Source organism: Eumetopias jubatus, unplaced genomic scaffold, assembly GCF_037043125.1.
Source record: "Eumetopias jubatus isolate StellerSeaLion01/CBP00866 unplaced genomic scaffold, mEumJub1_p1.0 scaffold_6, whole genome shotgun sequence".
Lineage (NCBI taxonomy): Eukaryota > Metazoa > Chordata > Mammalia > Carnivora > Otariidae > Eumetopias > Eumetopias jubatus.
Window position 1 is genome coordinate 69,703,830 of NW_028274812.1, and position 11,302 is coordinate 69,715,131.

An 11,302-nucleotide genomic window follows, 5' to 3' on the forward strand; every position below is an offset into this window, starting at 1 on the left:
TCACATTTACTCTTCTCATGTCCAGCATCCTTGTGTGAGAAGCCTGTAGGGACAGTTCACAATTTATGCTGATGAAGTAGCGAAAATCTTTGGCATTATTAATGCCTGCATTTTAGGAAGAGCAGATTTAATGGAGTTTTCCCTAGTCGTTTGACTTAATAGCAGTCTCGATTAATCAAAGAACATTTTGATATTAATAGTTTTGTGGGTTTTTTGTTTTTATTTTGCTGGATGGATTTCTTCTAAATGGTAAAATTTCCTTTATCTTGTCTGCAAAATGGGAAGCAGAAGACTAGTTGTCTGGCATCTCCTTATTGTGCCATTAAATTGCTTAAGCTTTGTGTCTTAGGGGTATGTATTTATAGTTCATACTGCTTGGAAGAAGGCAGCCAGTGATAATGAGTTGGTGATTTCAACCTAGGCTGCCTCTTATCTGTGGCTTTTTCTTTTTAGCCCTTTTTAAAAGACATCAGTGAGCTAAGACAGGAGCTGGAGAGACAGCTGGAAATGTGGCAGCCACATGAATCTGGAGACCCAGAAGAAGTAAGTCACTGGTCTTTTCATAAGATAATCTTGGTTTTTTGTTTGTTTCTAAAGATATAGCAAGCTTAACAGGTTCTTAGCACCAATTACCTTTGTAGAAGGGACTGAGTATATGGAGCCTAAGTCTATCCATTGCTTTCTGTGTACTTTGCCACTCGATATTTAGCTTAATTAAAACAGAAAAGCTGATGTATTTATTTCCTTTAATTTCTATTGTTCACTCTATAATAGATACAGCAGATAGGACAGTGATTGTAAAATGGGTCGAAATGTGTCATCCTCAGAGTAGGCCACCTGGAATGTTGCTGGCTGACTTAATGTGGTAGCATAGATTAACCAGAAGCTTCATTTTTAATTAGGACTCTACATCCTAAATTTACTGTATATGTACATGTTTGTATTTTGTGCCTGCTATCATCATTCCTACTACAGACCTGTATGAGGGCTCTGCCATAGTTGGAGCTTTGTGTCTAGGAAATAATCACACTGTTGAGAGATTTGCACTCGTCACTTTTGCTTTTGAAACATGACCCCGAGAGCCCACAGTTACGTGGCTGGATCATTACCCATTCAGTTTCCTACCCACACAAAGTGCCTTTGTAGGTGGTGAAAATAAAGTGTTGATTTGGTCATAAATTCCATTATTTTCTGCCTTTTTCATCCTTTCTCATTTGGAACTGAGGGTTGTGGTTTTGTTAGAAGAGGAGACATTTTTAAGGACGTGAACAAGCTGGTGGCTTGCTAAGAGAAGCTCTCAAATTAGCTTCTGTTGACAAAATTCATGTAGGTCGTTTTCTACTGCTCTGTTTCAAGCCTCCTCTTGCTGTAATGACTTTGGCTGGCTCTGACGTTCTCTGGGTAACTTATACTTTATTGTCGCAGGAGAAGGCTGCAGCTGAGATGTGGCAGAGTTACCTGGCCTTAACTGCGCCTCTTTCACAACAGTTGTGTGAGCAGCTTCGTCTCATATTAGAGCCTACCCAGGCAGCCAAGCTGAAGTAAGTTTTCTCCACTGGACTCACTCACAGTGCCCTGACAAGATGGCAGGGTCACCTTAACCACTTAAAGTGCTGGCTTGAGGTGGCCATTTGAGCTGCACAGGCACCAATATGTTATTCCATACCCTTTTTCATATTATCTGGAAACACTGAGGTGTCTTTGAAGTTCGGTATTAATGCAGTTCCTTTGATTCGTTAACATCTGATGGGAAAATTGGCTGAGCCTTTGCATGGGTGTATGGGCTTGCTGCACGTGTTACTCACCTAGATCTTTTCAAAGATTTATCCAAACTCATAGTTTCTGAACAGAAAAGAGTCTAAGATTTAATCAGTGCAAACATATTTTTCTAATTTTTAAAGTGTGTCTTAGCTTTCCTAGAAGGACCTAATTATTATTGCCACATACATATCCAGTTTTTCTGGCTGCCCTCAAGTCTCATTTGACAGTGACACTTGAGTGTGCCGGGTTACTGGTTATTTGGTATTTTTGGTTATAAGGTATGACAATGGATTCTATTTTTAAAAAAATTATCAGAGGATGAGCTGTTGTTAACTAATCTTGACCCCATTTGGATAAATTTAATAGAGGAGACTATCGAACCGGGAAGCGGCTAAATATGCGGAAGGTCATTCCATACATTGCTAGTCAATTTCGGAAAGACAAGATTTGGCTTCGAAGGACCAAGCCCAGTAAACGCCAGTATCAGATTTGTTTGGCCATCGATGACTCTTCTAGCATGGTGGACAACCATACCAAACAGGTAAGGAAGCACTGAGCTAATTTGATGAGTAATTGACACCAAGCCATGCTCCATGGCCACCAAAAATATGTTCTGGCAAAAAGCAGTTTGAAATACCAAGTACTGTTCTGAGAATGTGATACCATGTTTGAGAAGACCTAAAATTTTTAAAAGAAGTCAAAAGGGCAGTTTCAGGATGTCTCAAATAATTAGGTCCCGTCCTGTTGGAGGCCTTTTAAGTTGTTTTGTTTTTCAGCCTTGCTGTGCTCTAGCTGCAGCAGAGTAACTCTGACAATGTTTGTTTTCCACAAAATGCAATGTTCTGTTAAACTATTTTTTTACGATCTTGTACAACATATCTGAATATTATTGATTTTTAAAGGGTTCAGTGTACATCTTTTTAAGTCTGAAATTATCTGGAGTTAGTGCTCTGTTAGTATTCACAAGACTTAAGAGCCTGAATGGAATTACTTAGGCTACCACCGTTATGACCACTGAAGAGGGATGTGCTTTGCAGTGATGCTATTACCTAGTATGAACCAATGAGCAACCTAAACCTCTACATGTGCTTGGTTGGAAAAAGTTAGAGAGTGACCTCTGAACTCAGGTTCAGGTCCAGGCTCCTCACTTTTTACCTCACGATGTTGACCAATTTATTTACTTCTTATGTATCAGTTTCATCTTCTGAAAAATGAGAATTATAACAGTACTTCATACAGAATTGTGAAAATTAAATGAGTTTAATTCAGTTTAATGCCTAGCACTTGATATGTGTTCAGTAGATGTTAGTTGCTACAAGTATCATCTTTTAATGAAATTTAAATTCTAAAACTATATTGTCATTTACGTATGGGTTAAAATAAATTGATTTTTAAAATTTTTTACCCATAAGAGATTGCTTTTTATGTAGTGTTCCCCTCTCCCCCCCGGGAAAACTTCTAAAAATTTTAGGGACCAAATCTCCTAGGATCACTTTTATTAGATGATGTCTAGAGCAGACCTTTGCTACTAGTGTAATGGATTCTGGGTTTCGGGATGTGTAGTATTAGCAAGGGTCTAGGGCCACCATGGCCTCTGGGTTGATTGTGAATAGCCATGTTGATGTTCCCTGTGGGTCATGCAAAAATAACATTTTCGTGGCACTCTTGGTATAAAAAAGGTTGAGAGGCACTGATCCAGAGGATATTTTGATTCCTTCAACCCTTAACTTTGTATTTCATAGCTGGCATTTGAATCTTTGGCGGTGATTGGAAATGCTCTAACCCTCCTGGAAGTGGGTCAGATTGCCGTGTGCAGGTAAGGGTGCCTTCAAATCCCAGTGGGAAAAATCAGCCTCCTTTTGTTATGTTGATCACACAAAAATTAACTCCCATTGTATTTGGTTTTTCTCTCTCTAGTTTTGGAGAGTCTGTAAAGCTGTTACATCCATTCCATGAACAGTTCAGTGATTCCTCAGGGTCCAAGATTCTGCGACTCTGTAAATTCCAACAAAAGAAAACCAAGATTGCTCAGGTATGCTGACAACATCAGTGTCCTCTGCACATTCTTAAGCAAGTGTGGGAGAGACATAATTTTTATTTTTTAACTTAAAATAATTTTTTTAAAAGATTTTATTCATTTGAGAGCGAGAGAGAGCACGAGTTGGGGGAAGGGGCAGAGGGAGAGGGAGAGGAAGAAGCAGGCTCCCTGCTGAGTAGGGAGCTTGGGTTCCTTCGGGACTCAATCCCAGGACCCCCCAGGATCATGACCTGAGCTGAAGGCAGACACTTAACCGACTTAGCCACACAGGTGCCCCAGAGACATAATTTTTAGCACTCTTTCCTCCTCAGTATGATTTTAGGACAGGAAAATTTCCAGTGGAGAATAGTTCTAAACTTCAGCCTAAGACACCACTGGAATAGAAACTTCCTTGGCACCCATTAGCAAACAGGTATGACTTATTTCTCCGTTCCTCAAAGATGAACAGTGTGTCACTAATTTTTCTGGCTCCCTAGTTTTTGACAGATTTGGAACTTGTGCAAAAATAAACCATCTTCCCGTACCCATCATTGGGCCAATTTTTCTCTGCCATTTAATTTAGCCTAGAGAAGAAAGGATGTAAAATACAGCCAGTGACTTGCTCAGGATGACATCAGTTCAAAACACAGCATAGGATGATAATTCTGTCCTCTTCATGTCTGCCCTGATTTAGCCCACTTTCTTTATGCTACACTAGACATTTTGTGTTTTCTTGCCTTTTTCTGCTCAGTTGTTTTCTTCTGCAAGAAGATAGCTATTTTATTTGGGGGCATTACTGATGTCTTCTCTTTACCCCGGGGGAAGTATGTCTTTTCCTCTTGGGTGTGTTACGGAACACTAGTGGTGTGTGTGGCAGAGACGCAGGTCTGTGCTTCAGGGCGCCAGCACCCAAGGATAGATGCCAACAGGGCAAGGATCGTCCCTGCCTCGTACAGGCGGCTGGAAGGGGCCGTGTCATTGCCTCTAGATCTGAGAAGCTTATTTGATCATCACTTAAGAGCCAGGAGTAATTTCAGTCTCCATGACAATGGGAAGAGAGTTTCAGTAGTTTAATAACGGCCTGTCTCTGGTTCTGGTTTAGTTTCTCGAGTCCGTGGCCAGCATGTTTGCAGCTGCTGAGCAGCCCTCACACAACGCCAGTCCAGGTGAGCTGCGCTTTTTTGTCTTTATCAACACAATGCCTTTCTGTTGTGTGCATTCACAAGCTGCTTCCTTCAACCCACCGTACCCATGACCGTCTTTTTTAGAGTGTACGCTCTCTTGGAAAAGGTAAGCAGGAGCTGGAGAGGTGTGGGCACTCATTGTGTACTCAACCATTTATCCATTCAGAAATTTTTATTGAACCCATACTCATGGGGCTTATAACCAATGGAGGAATAGATAGGAAAGAACTACAGTTGACCTTGAACAATGTGGTGGTGGGCAGGGGGGCGGTTAGGAGCACCAACGCCATGCACAGTTGAAAATCCATATATGACTTTGACCCCTCAAAAACTTAGCTACTAATAGCCTACTGTTGACTGGAAGCCTTTACTGATAACATAGAGTTAATTAGCAATTGTGCATATCATGTGTATTTTATACTGTATTCTTACAATAAAACTAGAGAAAAAAAAACATGAGGAAATCATAGGGAAGAGAAAATATACATGCAGTACTATTACAGTAAGATCTCTGCATATAAATGGGCCTACTCACACGGTACTGACCCGTGTTATTCAAGGGTCAACTCTTCTTTGTTATGAACTAGTATATACTTAGAGTTCAGAGTTGTGAAGAAGGAGCAAGGTGTATGGAACTTAGTGTTAAGAACATTCTGTAATATTTTAATGACAGAAGCAGAGGAGGACATAATTCAGAAACCAGCTAATACAACGATGATTGATTTAGGGCTTGAAACACACCAATTCTTCTTTCAGCTCTTTCTGAAATCTCTCAGTCGTGATTATATCATGGAGAAGCTTCTTGTTTGAAGCAAGTCTTTAACACCTCTCAATACTTGCTGAACTTCCTTCACAGAGAAAGAGGCCTGCCCTCAAGCACTATAGTCTTTCACTGGAAACACTAGAGTTAATTCTTTTTTTTTAAGAGTTAAAACTTTTTAAACGCTTTTATTCATGATTTATTTTAATGGCCCCTCCACTTAAGTTTTCATTTAAATGTAAAGAAGAGAAAAATACACAAGTTAGTTAAAAGAAATTTGGAAAACCCAGTTCCAGGTTTCTGATTTGGGCACTTTCTTCTAATGGCCTACTCAGTACCGCCATCTTTTTTTTTTTTTTTTTTTTTGAGTGAGTGCAAGAGGCAGCGGGAGGGGGAAGGAGTCATAAGCAGGCTCCACATCCAGCACAGAACCCAATGTGGGGTTCAATCTCACGACCCCAAGATGATGACCTGATCTGAAATCAAGAGTTGGATCCCTAATCGACTGAGCCACCCAGGCACCCCTCAATACTGCCATTTTTATACTTTATAGCCATAAATGTTTTACTTCTCATATGTTGCTATACAATGAAATTGATCTAATGTGACAGGGAAATTGCTTTATTGACAGAAGCTTCATATGCCTTTTTGCAGCCTTTATGTCCGACTGGGGCATCTGAAGTAATAGACTTAGACGTCCCTTTTGCTTATATCCAGAATTCATCAGTTTCAGACATCTGTTTGGTTAACGATACAGAGAAAGCTTACACTAACTTGTCTTCAAGTAGGTCTGAGTTGTTAAAAGTGCGATTTCTGTTTTGTCCCCTTCTTCCTCTCCTGCTGTATGTTCCGCTGTAGAAACCGCACAGCTCCTCCTGGTGGTCTCTGATGGACGTGGCCTTTTCCTCGAGGGCAAAGACAGAGTCCTGGCGGCAGTCCAGGCCGCCCGGAACGCTAACATCTTTGTCATTTTTGTTGTATTGGACAATCCCAGTTCCCGCGTGAGTGATTACTAAAAGTTGGGATTCCCTTCAACCTGTTCTGTCTGAAATATGGCCTAGGTCACACCATCATAACTCCTACTAATGTTCTGTCAGACACTGTTTTAGGCACTTTGTATTAGTTTTTTGTGAATAACCCAGTGAGGTAAGGATCATCATTCCCACTTTACAGTGAAGGACAGAAATACAGGTTACAGGTAATGAGTAGGAAAGCCAGAATTTCAGACAGATTCCGGAGACCACCCTCCTAACCACCAGGTGTGCCAACTCCTCCCTCATGGGTCATCCTTTCCCTCTGCACTGTGTCCTTGCAGGCACTGCAGCCTTGATACTGGGCCTTGTCCACTTGAAACTGCAGACCAGCCTCTCCCAGTTCTTTGTACCCCAGCAGTGCCCTTCTCGGAGCAGGAGGCAGGGGCTGCTAAGTGAAAGATGCCCACAGGGCAGTTCTGTTCCAGGGACAGCACTGTCTCTGCAAGTCACACTAAGGCCTGGACAACAAGTTTGGAAGACTGAATTACTCCAAGTAGAAAATGAGAGAATATCCTTATAGGAAAATTGGATTTTCTTGTCTGCCCCTCTCCCTCCCTTTCAGTGTCTATTTTCCTGGAAAGGGTGCTCAGAAAGAGATTTGCCTCCTCAGTAAGAGTTCTGAAAACTGTTCCTTAGTAATAAAAGCTAATTTTATATGTAGGAGTTTGATATAGGAGATCTAAAGATTGTTAGTGAAAGAGATCAGGGAAGAGCTAGCCAAGGATACTGGTTTGGTTTTTCTTTTTATATCAAAATGTTTTCTGTCGACAGGATTCTATCTTGGACATTAAAGTACCAATATTTAAAGGACCTGGAGAGATGCCCGAAATCCGATCCTACATGGAAGAGTTCCCATTCCCATTCTATATCATTCTTCGCGATGTGAATGCTCTCCCCGAGACGCTCAGCGATGCTCTGAGACAGTGGTTTGAGTTGGTGGCAGCCTCCGACCATGTGTAGGGAAGGAACACAGTAAACCATGGTCAGACCGTGGCACCTCGGGCCAGGTGCTCCCTGTTTTGGACAAGTGCTTCTGCCCTCCCAGCTCTAAAATGTTTTTATCTTAGATCTGATTTATAAAAATTCACCTAATAGCTACAGAAAGTTTGTATTACAGTGTACATTTTAGTTTACAATGTGCTTTCAGAGCTAGAGAAAGCCTGGGGCTCCCTGCTTTGCCTGGGCTCCAGCTGTCACAAACCTAGGGCAGCGAAGGAACAGCAGTAGCAGGTGTCTGGCCTTGGAAGGCCCGGCCTACGAGGAGGCCTGGGCCCGGCTGCCTTTTCCCTTTGCAGGAGCCCTGGACACCTACCTGGAGAAGCGGCTAGGAGAGAATAAGACTGTCCCAGGCCTTTGGACAAAGGACTAAAGGCAGCTGCCCTTTTGACCCTGCTTTAAGTCTCCACCTTGCCAAGCCCACAGCGTGTATCCATATGCTGTCAAGAGACTGAATAGCCGCTTTCGAGAGTCCCCAAGTGTGTGTGTTTTTTCATTGCGCTTCAGGTGATGGTAACTGCCTTCTCTTTGAGAATAGGAAGGTTGGGGTATATGTGGTCTTACAAAGCAACCAGATGTCATGGGAGCCCAGGTAATAGGAAAAATGACCCCTGGATGGTATAAAAATGAAGTGGTTTTTCTGTGTCCTTCACATTTGCTGCTTCAGGAGACTATGCAATGATGGAAAGCTGATTTTTTCCTTTGGTTATTTCATTCTTTCTGTGCCACAGTCCCTGCTGTTTTTTTTTTTTTTTTTTCCCTTAACAATTAAGGGGAAGAATCATTCCTCCACTGCTTTTAAGCTGGACTGAGCCAGTCCCATTCTGGAAAAGAAATGCTGTGTTTAGAAAAACTAAGCAGCTACATTTTTTTTTCCCCCAGTCAAAATACATCAATGGTTTTTAGATGGTTTTTACTTGGTCAGAAAGCACTGCTTGAATACTTGAAATTGTGTGCTGTGTTCTATTTGTCAGAATGTTCTTTTGTAGACAACATGCCATGATGTAATTGTCTATCTCCACATCTGTTTTCAAGTTACACTGTGAAGTTTGCCACACTTTTGAGGTGGTCATCAAAGACACAGATTGCTTGTTCTTTAACCAAGTGTCCTAAAGCATGTACCTAAGGTTATATCATTTTTTATTCTAAAAAGCTATGCAGGTTATATTCTGATTATTAAACGTATACCACTGTTGATAGAATTTGTGAGCATTCTTAATGGAACATGACAGGTGTATAAAAGGTATGCCAGGGGAACGATCTTGTCTGCTCCATCAGTCGGCTATCCCTGGCTTATGCCGTGCTGCCAGGGCCTACACAAGTTCAGTGGCTTACTGCCGTAAGGGTTTCTCATTTGTGTCTTACGTCCACAGTGGGTGAGCTGCCGCATGCTGGCCTGGTGGCAGAGGAAAGAGTAAGTGGGTGAAAAACACAATGACTCGTAAAGATTTTGCTCCAGATGACATGTTTGTTCCACTCATTTCATTGGTCGTAGCCCTCTGATGGGTTGGGTAGGGAAAGACACCACCATTCTGACCAGGATGTGATCTATCATCTACCTTTGAAATTGCACCATGTAAGCTGGAGCTTCCCAGCTGGTACCCAAAAATCCCCTTTTCAGCTTGTGCTGTGATGGGAAAAGGGTTGGGAAGCATGGAAGCAGTCCCAGGAGACCTAGGAGGAACTGTGCTAGGGGTGGGGTAAGAAGCAGGACACACCTGAGTCACGAAGGGAGTCACTAAGGGTAGGCTTGCTCTCCTTTGGAGCTCAAACTGTAGAGCTGCCTTACTTTGTCTTCATCTAAACACCAATCTTGTCCGGTCTTTCAGACATTTATTTTATCCTGTCTTCCGCTCTGCTTGTGCTGCAGCTGGAGCGTTTTTAATCTGTAGTCTGGACTGCTTTGGTGGTATCCTAGACAAGTCACTTTAGAGCTCCCTCTTGTGAAGAGATCCCTCTGGTGAAGAAGGTTATTACTCTCCTGTGTCTTCTCCCAGAATGCCCATACCACTAGCTGATCTGGTCACAGCAAACCAGAGGTCCTAGAATCTACCAGTGTTCTGTATATTCTTTGGAATTTTCTTACCTAATGTGCCCTTCTGGAAACACCTACCTAGTAGATAAGCCCTCAGATATGTCTCCCTGTCTTAGGTCTTCCTGCCCAAAGTGGGAGCCTGACTCATGACAGTGTTACTGTGTCTAACATGAGTGAGTGTTTCTGGATGGGAAGAACTAGTATAAAAATCTATAAATTAATGTGAAAAGACAACACTATCAATTTTAATAAAGATCTTATGATGATTTGGAGGGAAAGGATACAAAAAGATTCTCAAACTACAGGGTGTTAGTCCTGCCAAACAATAAAATGTACTAGTCTTACATGAAATAATCCCGAACAATTTGTTCAGACACTAAAAAAATTTACCATATAGGCGTCAAAGCCCAAGAAGGATTTAATGGTGTCAAAATTATAGTTTAGCAATTGGAAAAAAGAGAGCCATCCACATCAAGCCATAAAGCAAACTAGGTGGAATAAATACTTTAAAAAGTTAACAATGAAGACATAATGTAGAATTGCAAAGCTCTAAAGGGGAGAAAATGAAATTGAAAAGCCTCAAAAGAAAAATACATGACTATATAGAGACTTCTTAAAGTTATATAAACAAATTTTTTAAAGAACAGGCAAACAAGCCATATAAATTTAGTATAAAAACCTTGTTGATCACCATAAATGGACCAGTGATGACAATTCAGAAAATAAGTGGCAAGGGATATTTCACTAATTTTTATAAGAAGAAAATGAATTGCTATTGCCAATTAGACAAAACTTCAAAAAGTAGTCATAGTTCGCATCACCCATACAATGCCTGGTAGTGTTCAAGAAAGCTAGGCATTGGAGTATATGTGGCAGGTCCTGTTTTCAGTGCATCACATACAATGCAACTCTGAGGTAGATCCTGTTTCACTTTACAGATGAGGAAGGCCAGGAGAGATGAAGTTGCCAAAAGAACACAGTTAGGAAAAGGGAGCACCAAAGGATTCCAGCAAGTGAGGCAATCAGGTAAATGCTCAGTAAATGGGTAACCAAATGAACATTTTTGACTGTATTTTAATTCAGAACCATTCTATTTGACGAAATATAGTAAAGATTCAGCAACCCTACTTGCATAACTTTAGGACATGTGTGTGTTGGGAAGATAAAACAATAGGAAATAAAAGCTTAAGTTGTAGGGACATTCAGTTCCTCATTCTTAGTGATACAAAATTGTTATAACTCCAATGGAGCAGCCATTTAAAACGTCATAAGAATATGTGAAAATTAATAAAGGGAGACTTCACTGAAGTAGAGTCGGGAGGCTAGAAAGGAAAGCTGGGCCACTCAATGTCACTCCCAGGAAGAGTGGTCAATAACAGACTCCCAACAGAAGCACCAATTATAGACCCCAACAGAAGGCCAGCAGGAAAGAATCATCAATTACAGGACCCAAGGGGGGTAAAAGATGGGAGAGGCGCAATGTGCAAGAAATCAACTACCCTTGCAACTCCGTGA

General features: G+C 41.4%; 1 protein-coding gene across 1 annotated transcript in view; it reads left to right on the forward strand.

Annotated features, from left to right (window-relative positions):
- The window catches only part of MDN1 (midasin AAA ATPase 1), a 157,813-nt gene extending 148,859 nt beyond the window's left edge, over nucleotides 1–8,954 (forward strand). The window contains exons 95-102 of the mRNA XM_028108025.2: nucleotides 454–543; nucleotides 1,426–1,541; nucleotides 2,128–2,302; nucleotides 3,504–3,577; nucleotides 3,679–3,793; nucleotides 4,881–4,944; nucleotides 6,581–6,723; nucleotides 7,528–8,954. Coding sequence (XP_027963826.2) covers nucleotides 454–543; nucleotides 1,426–1,541; nucleotides 2,128–2,302; nucleotides 3,504–3,577; nucleotides 3,679–3,793; nucleotides 4,881–4,944; nucleotides 6,581–6,723; nucleotides 7,528–7,716 — 966 coding nt within the window. The 3' untranslated portion in view covers nucleotides 7,717–8,954. The remainder of the gene's footprint in view (nucleotides 1–453; nucleotides 544–1,425; nucleotides 1,542–2,127; nucleotides 2,303–3,503; nucleotides 3,578–3,678; nucleotides 3,794–4,880; nucleotides 4,945–6,580; nucleotides 6,724–7,527) is intronic.
- Nucleotides 8,955–11,302: the final 2,348 nt, after the last annotated feature.